Raw genomic sequence first — 19,827 nt, 5'->3', positions numbered from 1 at the left:
ATCGGTAAAGTCTTACTTCCAATAATAATTTGACAAAATATCTATTTGACCACCTTCTTTTAAATCAAGTAGTCTACACCACTTAAATAGATACCATCATTCAGAATCTAACTACCACCATAGTTTCACAGTTAGCAAACCTAGTTTTCAGACTATGGTTTAAAAGGACTTCACAAAAGAACTTTTACCAACTCACAGCGAAATGTGCCCAAAATACCGTAATATTAATATTTCACAGTATCATAATGACATAACACGCGAGCGGGTCAAAAGTACTGTCACAAAAAACTCTTTTAAATACGTAACTTGCTGTAAATACAAATTACTGTCCATCACAGCATTTTATCAACCAACTAACTCTCCGCAATAAGGTTGTCTCATGTGCTTTTGCAGAAAGCAAGACTAGTCTTAGAATCATGAAGGGACCCCCCTTGTCTGTTTTTTAAGGATCATTACCTTATCGTTGACAAAGGTCCTCCGGACTAAAGTCCCGAAACTCCATCAACAACAGCTTCGTCGGTGGCAACTCCGGGGACGACAACACTGTTAACGATGGCTCCAATGACGAGGGCACCGTCGACGACAGAACCGTTGACAAGAGCATCGTCAATGGCCCATTACTTGCCTGCAGACGCACCGAGGACACCTATCTGTAAATGACAGTGGATTCAGCAAAATCTTCCTTTTTGCCCTTAAGAGTGATAACAATAAAACGTAAATCCACTTAAGAGACATTGCTACCTTCACATACCTCACCCAGTAAGGTGTCACCTGTACCCCCAGAACATCTTCTTGATGAGGATGAAGAGGAATATGGAGATGAGTAATCCGATGATGGTCTGTTTCCGGTGGCATGTAGTCCTTCAAACCTACAAAGTAAATGCCAGGAAGAGTGTGAAGAGTTATATATTCAACAGTCATTTCACGGTCAATACCACAAATATTCGCAAGAACAACAGCGCGAGCCAACAGTGCAGATGCCATATGATGCAAGATTACTGCAGTAGATTCCCACCACCAGGATCAGCAACTTTGCTGCCGCATCCACAGCTACCGTTAATGCCATCTTCCAGAGCCTGATCCTCAGAATTTAAAGTACCTACAGTACCGTTACCACCTCCATCTTCACCTCCTAAAAATGATCCGCCTTCCTCGGAAGAAGATCAAGAAGAAGGGGAGATCGAGGACACTGTCTCACTCCCCAATTAATGGTATGACTACCAGATGCAAACGCCATCCTCCTCTACTCCATCACCAGTAGAATCTCCGCCACAAGATATTGGAGGGTTCCATAGTGTAATGGAAAGAGCAGCCAAGAGATTCCAGCTTCCCACTGTAACAAAGCAGTCGGATTCCTTCCTTTATGACTTTAAAGAAGACACCAGAAAGTCAGATTCTGATTGTAGACTTCATCTGGGAAGAAGGACTTAAATTAATGCAGACCCCATCCTCCATACCAGTGGTACTTCCTAGACTAGACAAACAATACAAAGCGCTGGAAAACTCGTCAGCTTGTTTGATTGGTCAACCCAAACCTGACTCTGTAATAACTCAGGCAGCCCAGCGCAGGTCCAGAAATCCATCCTCTCTGCTTTCAGCACCCCTGGATAAGGAAGGACAATGCTTAGATATGATAGGAAAGCTAAAACGGTCAGGGCAGCAAACTCATTGGCGATTCTAGGCAGATACGACTGCCAGAAGTGATCAGACATCTCCCAATATATTGATCTCTTTCCCGAGGATGCTAGAGCTGAAGCATGACATATAGTGCAAGAGGGAGAAAAGATCTCTGCCGAGATCATAGACTGTGCAATAGATGTGCCATCCACAGGTTTTCGCCAGCTAGCCGGAGCAGCAGTACTAAGACAATAGGTTTGCTAAAGGCCACTTCCTTCCGCCCGGAGGTTCAGATGAAAGTTCTCAACATGCCAGATGATGGGGAACTACTGTTTGGCAAGCATGTTGATGACGCGCTACAATCAATAAAGATGGACACAGCTAGATCGTTGGGTACTCTACAATTCAGAAGGCAGCCCATTTGAGGGCAAGAGGCAGAGAACTGTATTCCTACAGAGGTGGCCTGCACCAAAATAGACAGTACCAACCTTAACAGGGTCAGTTTAGTTCAGCCACCAAACAACAACAGCAACAATCCTATAGGCAGTCACCATCTGCAGCATACAGACATACCACAAGAGGAAAGTTTACTTATAGTGGCAAGGACATAGCCAGAAAACACTGACCTCCACCACGTGCCTGCCTTCAACCCCTATTCCAACTCTCAGATAGGGGGCAGAATTTCCAGCTTCTTCTGCCAGTGGTCCCAGATCACCTCAGACTGATGGGTTCTCGATATTATAACCAGAGGGCATACCCTGGAATTTCAGCAACCTCCTCCAGAGGAACAAGCGCGAGGACTCCACCTGCCCACTTAAAAGAGCTCCTTTTACAAATTTCCACAATGATAAACAAGCGAGCAATACAGATCGTACTGAAGTCTCAGCGGGGAACCGGCTTCTACTCTTGCGTCTTCCTCATCTGGAAAAAGACAGGAGACTGGTGCCCCCTCTTAGATCTTCGATGTCTAAACAGATTCCTGCAAAAACAATCATTTCGGATGATCACTCTTCAGGATGTCTTTGCTCAATCAGGGGGATCACATGATGGCCTTAGATCTCCAAGGTGTCTATTTTCAAATCCCTATTCACCCCAGACACAGGAAACTCGTACGCTTCAAGGTAGCAGGCACCCACTACCAATTCAAGTGTTACCATTCGGTCTGAGATCAGCTCCTTGAGTGTTCACAAAGGTCTTAGCTCCGGTGGCAGCGTACTTCAGGCAAAAAGTAGTTCAAGTGTTTCCATACTTGGACAATTGGCAAATAAGAGCCAGGGCAGCCAGAGACACAGCAACATGCCTGTCTCTCTTCCAGAGATTAGGTCTCTCAGTCAACTACCAGAAATCACACCTGACGGCGTCAACCAACATCACCTGTCTAGGAGCTGCAGTCTAGCGCTCTGCCTCAGCAAAAGAAAGTCCACTTCTGCCCGGATTTACAAATCTTTTCTGAGAATGCTCTCTGTAAGGAAATGCCTTCCTTGGCATGGTTACCCCTTACCTTTTGCCTTTTGTTGATGCCAGTTATGACTGAAAGTGTGCTGGGACCCTGCTAACCAGGCCCCAGCACCAATGTTCTTTCCCTAAACTGTACATTTGTCCCCACAATTGGCATAGCCCTGGCACACAGATAAGTCCCTTGTAAATGGTACCCCATGCCAGGGAAGGTCTCAAAGGGCTGCAGCATGTTTTATGCCACCTGGGGACCCCTCACTTGGCACATGCACTCTGCCTCACAGCTTGTGTATGCTGGTGGGGAGAAAATGACTAAGTCGACATGGCACTCCCCTCAGAGTGCCATGCCCATCTCTCACTGCCTCTGGCATAGGTAAGTCACCCCTCTAGCAGGCCTTACAGCCCTAAGGCAGGGTGCACTATACCACAGGTGATGGCATATGTGCATGAGCACTATGCCCCTACAGTGTCTAAGCAAAACCTTAGACATGGTAAGTGCAGGGTAGCCATAAAGAGTATATGGTCTGGGAGTTTGTGAGACACGAACTCCACAGTTCCATAATGGCTACACTGAAATCTGGGAAGTTTGGTATCAAACTTCTCAGCACAATAAATTCACACTGATGCCAGTGTGGGATTTATTGTAAAATGCACCCAGAGGGCATCTTAGAGATGCCCCCTGAATACCAGCCCGACTCCTAGTGCTAGGCTGACCAGTTTCTGCCAGCCTGCCACAACCAGACGAGTTTCTGGCCACATGGGGTTAGTGCCTTTGTCACTCTATGGCCAGGAACAAAGCCTGTACTGGGTGGAGGTGCTTCTCACCTCCCCCTCCAGGAACTGTAACACCTGGTAGTAAGCCTCAAAGGCTCATGCCTTTTGTTAAAGCACCCCAGGGCATCCCAGCTAGTGGAGATGCCCGCCCATTCGGCCACTGCCCCCACGTTTGGCAGCAAGGCAGGAGAGGATAATGAGAAGAACAAGGAGGAGTCACCCACCAGTCAGGACTGCCCCTAAGGTGTCCTGATCTGAGGTGACCTCTGCCTTTAGAAATCCTCCATTTTGAGATTGGAGGATTCCCCCCAATAGGATTAGGTATGTGCCCCCCTCCTCTCAGGGAGGAGGCACAAAGAGGGTGTAGCCACCCTCAAGGACAGTAGACACTGGCTACTGTCCCCCAGACCTAAACACCCCCCTAAATTTAGTATTTAGGGGCGACCCTGAACCCAGGAAATCATATTCCTGCAACCTACAACAAGAAGAAGGACTGCTGACCTGATAGCCTCGCAGAGACGAAGGAGACGATAACTGACTTGGCCCCAGCCCTACCGTCCTGTCTCCATACTCAAAGAACCTGCACAGCGACGCATCCAACAGGGACCAGCAACCTCAGAGGACTGCCCTGAACCTGAAGGACCAAGAAACTCCTGAGAACAGCAGCACTGTTCAAAAACAGCAACAACTTTGCAACTTTTTAGCAACTTCCAAAGAACTCTCTCTTCCCGCCGGAAGCGTGAGACTTCTCACTCTTCACCCGACGCCCCCGATTCGAGTCCCCAGAGAACTAACACCGCAGAGAGGACTCCCAGGCGACTGCGTGAGTAACCTGAGCTGACCCCCCTGCCCCCCTACAGCGACACCTGCACAGAGGATCCAGAGGCTCCCCCAGACAGTGACTGCCTGGTAACAAGGAACCCGACGCCTGGACCAAGCACTGCACCCGCAGCCCCCAGGACAGAGAGAAACCACCTTCCAGTGCAGGAGTGACCAGCAGGCGGCCCTCTTCCTAGCCCAGTCAGTGGCTGGCCCGAGAAGCCCCCATGTGCCCTGCCTGCATCGCCTGGGTGACCCCGGGTTCCTTCATTGCTTTCAATAGCAAACCCGATGCCTACTTTGCACACTGCACCCGGCCGCCCCTCTACCGCTGAGGCTGTGTTTTATGTACCTGTTTGTGTCCCCCCCAGTGCTCTACAAAACCCCCCTGGTCTGCTCCCCGAGGACACAGGTACTTACCTGCCAGCAGACCGGAGCACCCCTGTTCTCCATAGAAGCCTATGTGTTTTGGGCCCCTCTTGGGCTGCCTATGCCCAGGAGACTGACTGTATAAGTACTTTACTTACCTGAGAAACCCAGCCAAACTTACCTCCCCCAGGAACTGTTGATTTTTGCACTGTGTCCACTTTTAAAATAGCCTATTGCCATTTTAACTAAAACTGTGTGTACTACTGCTTTGAATCAAAGTTCTATACTTACCTGTGTGAAGTACCTTGCATTTTATGTACTTACCTCAAATCTTGAATCTTGCGGTTCTAAAATAAATTAAGAAAATATATTTTCCTATATAAAAACTATTGGCCTGGAGTTAAGTCTTTGTGTGTGTGTTCCTCATTTAGTGCCTGTGTGTATACAACAAATGCTTAACACTACCCTCTGATAAGCCTACTGCTCGACCACATTACCACAAAATAGAGCATTAGTATTATCTAATTTTGCCACTATCAACCTCTAAGGGGAACCCTTGAACTCTGTGCACACTATCTCTCACTTTGAGATAGTATATACAGAGCCAACTTCATACACTCTCCTCTTGCAATCCTTTGATACCAAACTGCCGTCTCAACATGAGACCACTTCAGCAACAGTTAGACAGCCAGTGGAAACAAATAAATGGATCTTTCGACAACATCGTCCAAATAACCCCATCAATGAAGCAGGCCATGGAATCGTGGTTGAAGACCCCCCACATATCCGAAGGTGTCTCCTTTCTGAATCAAAGCCCGGAACATGTTCTGACCATAGACGCGTCTCTAGATGAAGGGGACGTGCACCTCGAAGACCTGACAGTGAGATTGAAATGGACCACCCAGGAAGCAACGCTCCACATGAACTTGTTAGAATTAAAATCCGTCTTCCTAGCACTTAAGTCCTGCCTGACCAAGATCAGGGGCTCATTGGTTTTGGTCCGAACCGACGACACCACAAGCATGTATTACCGCAACAAGCATAGAAGTACAAAATCACCAGCGCTGTCTCTCCAGGCGCAAGATATATGGAATTGGGCACTTTGACATCACATAACTCTCAGAGCAGAACACGTTCCTGGAGTATCAAACACCCTGGCAGACTCATTAAGCAGGACCTCGAGAACCTACCACGAGTGGGAGCTCAACGAGGCAACTCTCAATCATCCTTTTTCTTCGCTGGGTCAAGCCCAGTTTGGACCTCTTTCCTATAAAAGAAAACAAGAAATTCCAGTACTACGCAAGCTGGAAACTGCAGATAGGGCCGCAGGTGAATGCATTTTTTGTCAAAGGGTCAGGAGTCTATGCTTACGCTTTTCCCCCACTTCCGCTAATCCCAAGAATTCTAAAGAAGATGAAGAGAGAGCCTTGCCGGCTGTTACTGATAGCTCCCAGATGGCCTTGCCAGTTTTGGTTCACAGAGCTCCTGCTCCTCTCGAACAACCTCGCATTCTGTCAGAACCAATACCGAACTTGCTAATGATGAATCGGGACCAGGTCCGGCATCCCAACTCGAATTCTCTTCGTTTATCGACCTGGATCCTGAATTAAATTAATTTGCTGACCTAAACCTTCAAACAGGTTGTCGTGAAGTGCTTGCTAATGCTAGAGCTCAGACTACAAATAAAACATACAAACTCAAATAGAAAAGATTCTGTATATGGTGTAAGGATTCCGATGCCTACCCTCTGACATCTTCTCCAGAACAGATTCTTCCGTATCTTCTTCACTTGGCAAAATCAGGTCTCTCTCACTCATCCATCAAGGTTCACCTGGCTGCCATTTCTAGATTTCGCTGTGCCACTAATTCACCTTCTTTATGGTCCTCCAGAATAGTAAAACAGTTCCTAAAGCAACTATTTAGATTGTTTCCTCCGGTTAAAATCCCTCCTCCTCCCTTGCATCTCAATATTGCACATTCGCAAATGATGAAGCATCCATTTGAACATATACACAGAGCAGACTTGAAACACATTTCCTGGAAGACAGTGCTTCTCATAGTGCTTGCTTCAACAAAGAGGGTCAGTGACATTCAGCACTTACAATCTCTCAACCTTTTCTTCAATTTAAGACTGACACTGTCATCCTTAGAACTAATCCAAAATGTATCCCCAAAGTTCCTTCGAACTTTCATCTGAATGAACCAGTGGTATTGAAGACTTTCTTCCCAAACTCCAGCAGAAAGAGCGCTACATTCCTTAGATATCAAAAGATGTCTCAAATTCTTCATACAAAAGACTAGCAGCTTTAGCAAAGCTGATCAATTATTTGTAGGCTATGGAAAACTATGAAAGGGGTATCCTGTTACCAAACAGACTATAGCTTGGTGGATCACCACCACCATACAATTTTGTCACCAGCTATCAGGAAAACCACTGACAGCCAACGTCAAAGCCAATGTCAAAGCCCACTCCACCAGAGCTGTCTCCACCTCTGCAGTTCTCTTCCTAGGGGTGCCTTTACAGCAAATATGCAGAGCGGCAATGTGGTCTAGCAGCCAGACCTTCACTCAGCACTACTGCCTAGATGCTGCAGACGGGATGGATGCAGCAGTAGGACAAGCAGTTCTACAAAATATATTTGCATAAGGTGAGACAATAATTCTTTGCCCACCGTCCACTCATATATATATATATGGATATTTTATGTTTACTGCTAATTATTCTGATTCAAGCATGTGAATCTATGAAAGTTACCCCAATACTGGAGACAAAAATAAGTTACTTACCTGTAACTGTGGTTCTCCAGTATTGTTATCTTTCATAGATTCACATGTGATCCACCCTCCTCCCCATAGAGGCTCACCTCATGTCTTGTAGCTTTATACATCACTTATGCTAGAAAATCTGAGATACTGGAGCCTCTTTGGTGAGGGTTCTAAAGGGTGCTCTTGCCTGACTGGCTGGACTTTGGGTAATTTCTAATAACACTGATAAGCTATTAAAGTGAATGTACTTTTCCATTAACTTCAATGTTAAATTATAATTTACTGCTTTCTGTGTACCATGGGACTTCCACTTTGACGACGGGGAATGATTCAAGCATGTGAATCTATGAAAGATACCAATAGTGGATAACCACAGTTACAGGTAAGTAACTTATTTTCTTTTACCTTTTTCATCCCTTCCTTTGTGGAAGCTTTGAGGGATAAGCTTCCTAGTCTATTCAGTGCTTATGATTTTCAATGGAGAAACCTTGAGAGAAAATGAATTATCTGTAATCCTAGTACTTTCGCAGGGGAAACTCCATTGAAATCATAAGCAACACTCCCTCCTCCCCGAAGGAAAAGATAATATTTGTTTACCACTATGCTGCTGATTCGCTTGTCAAAAAGAACTGAGTAAACTGGCACCTACAGGGCATGATGGGACGCTGGTAGTTAGAAGGCCCTTAAAGACGCAATGTCCTATTTACTTTGTTTCATTCCCTAGCCTACACAGACTACATTGCTATTTATTACTTGTTCTCTTATTTTAACTCTTATTTATTTGTGAACGATATTTTTAAAAGATCACTTTTCATTTTTCTTAAGTAACTTTTAAGTGTATGACCCTTTTAAAACAAAATAAAAATAAAGTAATTCAATAAAGATTTGAAATGTAACCAGCTTTTAAGGCTGCAAAAACTTAACATGCTGTCACATCTGTGTCCTGACCGTTCCCAAGTAAAGCAAAGTAGATGTGACTTTGAAAGAACTGCTCCAAGATTCCTGCATGTGGGCTGAACTATTCAGTGCTTGTGATTTCAGAGGAGATGCTTTTTAATACTGCCTAGAACTATCCTAATTTTTATTTTATTATTGGATGTCCTGGTAGGATTAAAAACAAAAAAAGGATGATGCCATGGGACAGTAACTATCCTACCATCTTGTGTTAATGGTAAACATGTTTCAGTCATTGTCAAACACACATTGGGGGTTGTTTTTAATTTATCCTACTGTCCTATAAGGTACAGACAAGTTCAGAAATTGCTTGATCCAAGACTCATGTGAAGTAAAAAAAATAATTAAAAAACTGTAAGACATTTACTCTTACATTATTGTACCCCAGAGATCATCCCTTCTGCGGAGAGAACACCACGGTACTTTTGGCAGCATTGAGCCCTTGAATTAAGTGTGACAGTCCGGCAATGCTCCCTTGGGCTCCCCGGGTTAGACAATGCTCCTATAACTCCTGGAGCAATGATCTATGGAGTACAATAACTTAAGAGTGAATACCTTACAGTTTTTCATTATTTTTTAGTTTCACGTGAATTTTGGATTAAGCGATTTAGGTTCCTGCCTGCAGGGGTATGGAATGGGAAAGGTTGCTTCATAAATTCACTTGTCCTGTAAAAAAAATCTACTTGTCCTTTTGGTGCCATGTAGTGCAGCATCAAATCATGGCAGCAATCTCATTACATAAGAGCTCTGGAAATAGCCTCCTTGACTATGCCTGGGCTTATACTATTGTAGTGTATGAGTGCTAGTAATTTATTTAATTTTGGCACTTTTCAGCAGATTTAGATCCTCAGGCTTGAGATAGAGGCAAGCGTTAGTTCTAAGGTTGGAATGCTCATTTAGACTGTGCAAACCTAATAACTTGCATGTTTTAGAGGTTTACATCAGCTCTTCTGTAATCTTTTCCCATACCGAGAAAGGTTGGAAATTTACTCCTGACAACGGCAGAAGTAAAACTACTTCCTTGGTTGGGAAAACATGGTTGGAAGGAAAGAGAACTTGTAAATGCTCAACAGATTTTCACATGAGCAAATCTACATATGCTTATTTGCTCGTGCAAAAATGCAGTTCACAAATATTTTCTAGGAGTACGTTTTCTTTGCCTTCTTCTCTTAATTCTTGTGAATTCATGAGTTTGTAAACCTATACTAATGCAAGAACATATACTATGTGTACACCTTTGTGATTTTCTTTAAGAACTGGATCCGTAATTGGATATCCAATGCTCTTTATTTTTATTAAAATTCTACCTCTTTCCCAGTTTATTGGCTGTCTTCAATTTAAGTGACAGCATTCTACTCATTCACAAGGAACATATTGGCACATAAAGTAGATTTGTTCAGTGTTCTGAACTACTCTAGCCAAGTGTGCTTTTGAGACCAAAAAATATTTTTGCTTTTCGCCAATGTTTGATCTGATAATGAGGGCCCAGCAGCTTCAACAACAATAAAGTTTTACAAAAACCAAGTCAAAACAAGCACTGACAAAACCACAAGGCTAATCAACAATTCAGGCCTATTGGCTTAGCCAATGCTTGTTTATTTTCATGTTTTACATAATTGTTTTGGAACCGGTTGCACTTATCTTACCATTATGAATATATTTTGGAAATATTGTCTTGCATCAACACATTTTACTGAATGATGCTTCACAGAAATGGAACCTAAATTTCACAGTTGTTTTAGCAAAACGTTTTTTTCCTGTTTGCAGTTTTTTTAGAACATTTTATTTTGAGAGCATAGAATCATCAATTTTGCTTTCAAGCTCCTGCAAATATTTGCATAAAACCAGAGAGCATGCCGGGAGCATTATACATAGCTTAATATTATCAAACTTTGCAAATGTGTGTACACATTTTTGCACTGGAACCACTGTCACTAGTGCAGTCCAAAACTACAACATTTTCTAAGAGTGCTAACCCTAATAATAAAGACTTTGCGTTAGTGCAAGTTCGAACATCACTAACATATGGACCCAAATATTACCTTATTTGTGGATAATGCTCTTTCCTGATCTATAATGTGGTACTTTAAACTGGCAGCAAAAGGATTTGGGCTGCAGTGTGCTAGGCCTACCGGTGCCTGTGTCAAAATAAACATGACAACTTGCTGTTCTTGACCCCAAACAATATATCCTGGGGGTTGGGCTATAGGAATTCCACATCTCTGTGCCACAGAGGACAGTATGGTAAATTAAAAACAACCTCAGTGAACCAGAGACTTTAGGTCTTGACAAAGGCTGCTGCTGTCTGGGGTCATATTTGACAACAACTGAAACTTATTGACCATTAACACAGGATGATAGGCTAATTAATGTCCCCTGGCATCATCCTTTTTTCAAGCCTATCAGGACATCCAATAATAAAATAAAAGAAGGGATAGTTCTAGGTCGTTTTAACAGCTCACATTTTTTTATTACTTAATGTATATATATTTTTTTTAAATCCTTCGCCCCCACTTACTGTGGTTGACCCACCTTCGACTCATTTGGATCCACGGTGTGGGAAGCCCAATGATGAAGCAAGCCACATTTCCGGTGGGTGAGGGCCTTGCATCTCCCAGAGGTATCTCTGAATAAGGAAAAAGTAGCATAAAAGTAAGCAGCCTGATTTTTTTTTGTGATTGTATCTTATCCATCCCCTTTAAGCAATATAGCAATAAATGTCACCATCTGCTTTAACATCTCTGATGATGTTAACTTCAAGAGTTTATTTCTGCTTTTAATGTATGTAGTCTGTTTTTTCACTGATATAATTTTTAAGTATGGTGAAACAAGTGGTTTAATGCACTATTTATTTTTTAACATAATGGCCCTCATTATGACTTTTGCGGTCTCTGAGCGAAACCGCCAAAGCCACGGGTGACAAAAGACCACCAGTGCTGGTGGTCTTCCGCCAACCATATAATGGGTACTTCCGCCACACTGTGGGCAGATATCTGGCAGTAGCCATGCTGGCGGGTGGTGGCACTCTGGCGTTGCTACCATCTGCATCGCTCCGCCAGTAGGTCACCGCCACCGTATTAAGACCATTAAAACGACCTGGTGGTGTCCTGCTGGGGGGCTGCTGCCGGTAGTAGCAGCGCCCCTTCCCGTTCCTTGCCGGGTGACCTCGCCGGACAAGGTAAGTTGGGTTTCAAACAGGGGAGTGGGTGGGAGGGTGGGGGGTGTTGTGTGTGAGTGTGTGGTGTCTGCGTGTGTGTATGAGTGTGTGCGTGTGTGAATGTTGTGGTGTACGCTTGCTTGTATGCGTTTGAGTGAATGCGTGTATGAATGTTGAAGTGAGTGCGTCTGGAAGTCAGTGTGTGTGCATGTGAGTAGGTGTGAGTGAATGTGTGTAGTATGTGTGAGTGAATGTGTGTAGTATGTATGAGTGTATGGATGAGTGTGAGTGAATGCGTGTATGGATGAGTGTGAGTGGATACGTGTCTGGAAGTGTAGGTGAATGGGTGTATGTGTGGTGCGTGAGGGTGTCTGTGTGCATGTATATGGGGAGGGGGGTGCTATGTGAGTGGGGGGATGGGGTAGGTGGTGGGGGCGCTATGTGAGTAGGGGATGGGGTGCTATGTAAGTGGGGGGGTGGGGATGGGGGCGCTGTGACTGTAGGTGGTGTGGGGGGGGTCAGATGCTTGCAGGTGGGTGGGGGAGCTGTCCATGGTTTTTGTGATGGTGCTACTGCGCAGAAACCATGGTGGTAGGCCAGCTCCTAATACCGCGGGCGGTCCTCTGTGGACCGCCAGGTCGGAGATGAACATCTCCGGCCCGGCGGTTCATACCACCATGGCGGTATGAGTGGAGATGTGGAGGATTGACAGCAGCCAACCCGCCACACTCATAATGTGTCAGTCTTCACCGCCAGCCTGTTGGCAGTGATACCGCCACATTAACCCTGGTGGTCAGAAGACAGCCAGGGTCATAATGACCACCTATATCTTTATTTATAGTCCTGGCTTTCGAAACAATTATAGGGGCTGAAACCTTCTACCACCATACAAAGGCAAACATGAAAAAGGCAAAGAAAATGAAAAGGATTTATACATATATAAAGAAATGACAATTTGTCTCCTAAAAATCATTGGACATATGTATATTCCCAGTGTTTGCCCTATACATCAGAAAATCATTATGTTTAGTTTTTACGTATGTTTTTGTATGACAGTGAAACTAAAGGAACCAATACCTTTCTTTGCAGACCCTGGAGTCACAAGTCAACCTTCTGTCTGACAGGAATCCAGTAATGAATGACAAGCTGGGTACGAAGCAAAGAGAGATGGTGCAGAGTTGGCAAAAGCTCCAGCAGGAAGCCAAGCAAAGGTGAGATGCTGACAGAGAATGAGGAATATGACGATCTTAACTTAATTAAGTATTTTAGTGCATTGCAGCATTTATAGAGTACTCACTATCTCTGGGTAGGGCACTGAAGCACTTGTCTATATGGGCATCTAGCTAAGCCATGTAGGGTGTGGAGTTGAAAGAGTGTTGTCTTTGTTTTTTAATCTGTGTGGGAAGTATTTTCCTCTCATGATGACCACCGAGGTCTGGTTATTGTATCATGAGATGCAGCGCTTACCAGTGTAGTGCACGAAGAAGTGTGAGGTATTGGAAAGCAGTATATGGTTTTCAGTAAGCTGGCATCTTTAAGCAACTCTGCAAGTCTGTTTATGGTATTTCTTATGATCATCGTCTGCTTAGCTAGTTGCTGCACTGAGCTGTCCAACCTGATAATTTGTTTAAGGTTTTTTTACCTGTCCAGGTATGATTGGAGAACAAAATGGTGGGGAGATCTGCTGGGATAGCCTTTGTTACTATCATCCGATATCTGAATGCCACTGTGAGATGTAAAGAATTGATCATAGTGTGTTACTAGTTAGGACCTGCAATGGTGGACTAAATTATAGTCCTCCAATTGTCCTTAAGTGTGTGAGAGATCTCTTCAGCTATTCTATGCCTGTTCACTTTGTGATAGCTGGTTCATAGGCTGATATGGTGCTGGATGATAGACGAGACCCATAGCAAATATGTCTTATATGTGATGATCATCTCCAGTGTAGAGTTTCTCTTTGGCCTGCTTTGATCCAGCCCTGCGTTAAGTATTGGAAGTTTACAGGATACAAGATATTGCTTTGCCAAGTAGAATTAAACGTTAAAGGGGGTGGGCAGTAAACCAACCACAGAGACTGTGCCGCCACTAAAGTTTTCCATTCCAGCCACCTTTTCTGATGTTGTTTCACAGTCACTCTCAATTCTTTATGGTATGTTTTAGGGGACCTGTGAGAACAATGTAGACAGATTATCTCTTGGAGCTGTAAAACATCTATGCCTTCCTTGACAATTTTAAAATAAATCTTGTGCCTGCTTCTGGCAATCTGCCATTAACCTAGCTCTCCAGTTATGTAATGGCCGAGGAATGAAGGAATACATATTCAAATACATACAACCAAATTTGGATATCATCCCCAAATTATTTCTTATCATAACATCACTAGGGATTTTGGGATGGCACACTTGGGGACAGTGTAGTCCTGCCCCATTTCCCTGATTGAACTGTATGCACTCTCTCCCTTTAATTTTTTGGCCATCTTCCGAATGTCTTATTTTTTATGGTCTATTATGTCCTTGAGCGCCTCTCCTAGGTCTTGATACCTTCATTTACTTCTGTCTGAACTGTTTATATTGGAACTCCATGTACTGAGTCTCCAAAGCCTTAGGATATTCCTTAGGCACTGCCTGACCTCATGGTAAAGGTGAAGGTGGAGCAGAGCAGGATGGATGCCTCGCTAACACGGGAAACCCTTTTGACTCTGCGGTGCCTCACCGTGAGGATTCTTGATGTGTTGATTGCTAACTCCATGGTGTCTATGTCCCTGGCCGTTGAATGTCCTAGTGGATGTTCTTATAGTTTTTTTCTATGTGCCCCATTTGGTCTTCATAACACTGGTCTGGTGCAGGAATATATATGTTTCTATCTGATTGAGACATCTAGATGCAGATTCCTTACATTAGAATCTCCCTCAGGCGCATGCCTGGATCCGGAATCCTTTTTTATCCATAGCACATTTCCACGTTTGAAGAGGGCGTTGCGTGACTCCGTCTCAACATCGTTCACTGAATGTGATGTCAGCGGAGTCCATATAACCCCCACGCAGACATCAGTTCCTTTTTTTTTCTGTGTTGTAATGCAGATCCGGTAACAGGCCGTTTGCGGCCCACTTCGACATTTTTGTCATTGGAACAGTGCGCTTTTTTCTGTCCATGTGTTCGGGGTTCAAATCCTGTGGGTCCTGTGGACGTCAATTGTTGGCTACAGAACCCACTTGATTTGTATGTTGTGCCTGGGCAAGCACCATGACGCCAAAGAGTGCAACTCCTTTTGTCAACTTTAGCCGAAAGCTCTGAGGAATTGTCATATGAAGCTTTGGCGGCGTGAATGTCGGAGCCCTCCCAGTCTTCCCATCAACCATGGTCTTCTTTTTGTACTGACTTCTGATCTCAGGCCCATTAAAGGAGTCGTTCTAGTGGACGCCATTCTCCATTGACGTCAAGAGGTAAGTCTTGACGCAAGCGGTCAAAGTCACAGAAGTTGCAGACTTTACCGCATACGGCCTCCCACTATTCCTCAGATGAAGAGTCAAGGTCATAGCCTACCCCGTGTCTCCCTCCCTTTACAGGTGACGGGGTGACACTAAACCAGATGCATGAATATTACGTTTCCCTTCATGCTGTGTTTGGTGAGCCACCTTAATCTGGAGCACCTGTGGGTCCCCAGGAGGTGCAAAGTACCTTGAGTGTGTTCACACTGGTGGGTTTGCCCTTGGCTTCAGTTATGCTTTCAGCATCAGCTGACGAAGCCCTTATGGTGCTGGTGCACAGCCCTTCAGGGTTTCCACCTTTGGTGCCGGTATCTGATCAACCGACTCCGGTGACTCCACTGGCAGTGCCGATCAAAGTCGAAACCATCTCTCCATCTGAAGTCGAAATCGATGTCAAGGCATCGCCTTCTTGACGCCGGTTGACTTTGGGTAAAGCGCCAGTCATGCCGGTTATCGCTGATCTTCCACTACATTCTGGAGAATCCCCTCATGTTTATTCTTCTGAGGGACATGGTGGAGAGGCAGTAGAGGAGTTGGATATTCATCAGCCTCATGTAGAGAACATCTGGCTAGCTGACCTAGCTGCGTCTAGTGGCGTGGATTCTTCTCCAGCCTCTGGACTACTCCCCCCACCAATGACTTTCCATGGAGGCGAGCTCCTCTCTTGCTGACGTGATGAGAAGGGTTGCTGTAGTGTTGGATCTAACACATCCTTCAATGGAATTAGCTTCAGATCCCCTAATTGATGTCCTCCATCTGGGCCAAACAGGGGTTGAACGAGTGCTTCCTTACAGGGAAGCCCTACATGATGTTTTGTTGGGGGCATGGGTTCAGCCTAATAGAGGGGCCCCTGTTGGTCGGGCTGTATCTCACAGGCTCCAGCCTGCCCCTGGCGATCCTGCTTGTCTTGTAAGGCATCAGTTCATTGAAGTTTGGTGGTACAACTGATTTGTCCTCCCATGATAATGAGTCTCTCGCACATGTCCAATCTAATAGAGATTCCATAAGTCTAGACGTCTGTGGCAGGCATATTTGTTCCTCCACAAGTTCTGCTCTTCACTCTGTAAATACACCTTGTGTTCTTGGACATTTCACTCATTCATTATGGGACTCACTGGCAAACATCTTCCGTACGCTTCCGGAAGATATCAGGTGCACTCTTACACCTATCATTCAAGATTACCAGCAAGCAGCAGCAACTAATCATTCGCTGTGGTATGGATACTACTGACTGTGGGTTGAGCTATGTCGCCGTACCTGGTTACTTTTGGATTTTCAGAGCAAGTCCCAGCCTAATTGATTGACATGCTGTTTGATGGTGTCCATTTATTTGGTGCACAGGCAGATTCAGCTTTAAGACATTTTCGTGACAGTATGGGTGAAACAGTGAATTAGCTTCGTTCCTCTCCACCCTTTGACCTAGTTGATAACTCCTGTACTGGCTGGTAGGGGGTTATTTGCTTTCACTTATTTCATGCATGAACCATACTTCTAAAGGGCAGTGAGCCTTTTTCATTTCTATGTCTGTTCCACCTAACGGTGCCACCCAGTGGGTGTTCCTGCTTTCGGCTGGTGTTTTTTTTCTTCATTATATTGTTATTGGGGTATATAGTTCTTTGGAAGCCTGTGGAGCTTTAGATGCCTGATGTTTCATGGATATTTTCATTATTGTAATCATTTGGTGTAGAGTTTGATACCTTTCCACTTCAAGTTTGTCAATACCAGCCTCTTAGAGGGTTATCAGTTTTTAATACACCTGATATAAATGTGATATTGTTTACTTTACTCTAAAGAAGAGCTTGTGCTTAAGAGTTGTTACCTTCATGGTATATACCATACTCTAGGTGGAGTATTTGCTTCTATGCCTGTGAGCATTCATATATATGTGCACAGTTGGGATTCCTTAACTTGTGGGCTATTACACTTCATTTGGGGTACAGTGTTGCTCCCTCTGCAGATAATTAGTTTTCTAACTTGCGAGATTATGGAATTATACTAGTATCTCTCATAAGGAACTTGTGATATTAACAGCTCCTTGGCAGCGTCAATATATTGTTTAATCTTTGTTCAAAGAGGTTTGTTTATAAGTATTCTACAGCACTAAGGGTGTCTGTTTACTACCTCCTTCTTGTACTGTCAAAAAATTTAGCTGTTGATCTACACTAATTGTGGTGTACGTTCTACTTTTACCTATGAAATGGTAGTATCATTTTCTCTATTTTTGGTAGATTGGATACTTTCAAAGCAAGAACGTATCAGCTTGGGGACTTTTAAGACTTTTCTTGTTTTGGTCTTAAAGATTTTATATTAGAAAGCCATGACAGTTTGATGGATTTTCTACAGTTTGTTGTAGACATTTGTATGGTGTTGACATGGTCTTTAAACATTATTCTTTTCTTTTCCTGGCTTTTGTCAGTTTATCATGGGTCTTCATTAAAAGATATCTCTGTAGTTCTCCAGTATTGGATCTTTCATAGATTCACATGCTTGAATCATCCCCGTCGTCAAGGTTGGAGCCTCAAAGTAACCTTAAATACACACAGTAGTAAACTTTACACACAGGGCCCCAATAGCACACCTAGGTTCTTTTATAGCCTATCCATGTCATTTTGTAAAAAAGACCCAAAGTTGAGCCACAGCCAATCAGGCGTCCACACCCTCTAGAACACTCCCAACAGAGGCTCTTTCCCTCAGATTCTCTACCACAAGTTGTGTGAAGGGAGTCTCCCTGAGCTCTGCTCAGTTTAACTTTCTGACAGGATTTTTTATTTCAGAAAATTTCACCTTTGCAATTTCAATATGTCTCAGCAGACTAAGAAGGGTCTGTTTAGGGATTGTGGCAGTTGTGGGAAGAAGAGACTTCATGTTGATGACCCCCACAAAAAGTGTTTCTACTGCCTGCATCCTGACCACAAGGTGAAAGACTGTAAAAGCTGTTGCACCTTTAGTCAGAAAACCGTCAAGGACCGTGAGGGTAGGCTTCTGTTGTGGCTGCAGAGACAGAAGGCCATGGAAGACCCATCTTCAGATGAGAGTGAAACATCAACTGGCCCCCTCAAGAGACCTGGGGAGAAAGGAAGACTGCCTGAGGAGCCACCAAAGAAAGTGGCTAAAAAGTCGAAGTATACATCTGTGGAGAAGCAGGGGTGCCAAGAGCCTGCTACCTACCGATCAGAGACCCAGGCAAAACTCTTCAAAAAGGTTCGCTCAGAGCCTACGACGCCTGTGGGTAAAAAGGCACCCACAAGAAGTGCCTCTCTGTCCCTGTCGCCTGCGAGGGATCCGGTAAGACCCTCCTCTGATGCTCCCAAGAAACGCCCGTTGACGATGACCCCCATGGACGACTGTGTCGACGATGACAACAATGACGTCGACGTTTACTACGGTGGTGTCTCCAATGATAGTAACATCATCGCTGAAAGCAAGAAAGTATCAGCTTGGGTACTTTTAAGACTTTTCTTGTTTTGGTCTTAAAGATTTTATATTAGAAAGCCATGACAGTTTGATGGATTTTCTACACTTTGTTGCAGACATTTGTATGGTGTTGACATGGTCTTTAAACATTATTCTTTTCTTTTCCTGGCTTTTGTCAGTTTATCATGGGTCTTCATTAAAAGATATCTCTGTAGTTCTCCAGCATTGGATCTTTCATAGATTCACATGCTTGAATCATCCCCGTCGTCAAGGTTGGAGCCTCAAAGTAACCTTAAATACACACAGTAGTAAACTTTACACACAAGTCCCCAATAGCACACCTAGGTTCTTTTATAGCCTATCCATGTCATTTTGTAAAAAAGACCCAAAGTTGAGCCACAGCCAATCAGGCGTCCACACCCTCTAGAACACTCCCAACAGAGGCTCTTTCCCTCAGATTCTCTACCACACGTTGTGTGAAGGGAGTCTCCCTGAGCTCTGCTCAGTTTAACTTTCTGACAGGATTTTTTATTTCAGAAAATTTCACCTTTGCAATTTCAATATGTCTCAGCAGACTAAGAAGGGTCTGTTTAGGGATTGTGGCAGTTGTGGGAAGAAGAGACTTCATGTTGATGACCCCCACAAAAAAGTGTTTCTCCTGCCTGCATCCTGACCACAAGGTGAGAGACTGTAAAATCTGTTGCACCTTTAGTCAGAAAACCGTCAAGGACCGTGAGGGTAGGCTTCTGTTGTGGCTGCAGAGACAGAAGGCCATGGAAGACCCATCTTCAGATGAGAGTGAAACATCATCTCGCCCCCTCAAGAGACCTGGGGAGAAAGGAAGACTACCTGAGGAGCCACCAAAGAAAGTGGCTAAAAAGTCAAAGTATACATCTGTGGAGAAGCAGGGGTGCCAAGAGCCTGCTACCTACCGATCAGAGACCCAGGCAAAACTCTTCAAAAAGGTTCGCTCAGAGCCTACGACGCCTGTGGGTAAAAAGGCACCCACAAGAAG

The 19,827-nt window shown here is 44.3% G+C and overlaps 1 protein-coding gene across 1 annotated transcript in view; it reads left to right on the top strand.

Annotated features, from left to right (window-relative positions):
- The window catches only part of SPTBN5 (spectrin beta, non-erythrocytic 5), a 1,780,873-nt gene that overhangs the window by 1,265,415 nt on the left and 495,631 nt on the right, over window positions 1–19,827 (top strand). Inside the window, exon 45 of the mRNA XM_069208774.1 lies at window positions 13,001–13,122. Coding sequence (XP_069064875.1) covers window positions 13,001–13,122 — 122 coding nt within the window. The remainder of the gene's footprint in view (window positions 1–13,000; window positions 13,123–19,827) is intronic.

This window comes from Pleurodeles waltl, chromosome 9 (assembly GCF_031143425.1).
Source record: "Pleurodeles waltl isolate 20211129_DDA chromosome 9, aPleWal1.hap1.20221129, whole genome shotgun sequence".
Lineage (NCBI taxonomy): Eukaryota > Metazoa > Chordata > Amphibia > Caudata > Salamandridae > Pleurodeles > Pleurodeles waltl.
This window is presented reverse-complemented; position numbering and strand designations above follow the sequence as displayed.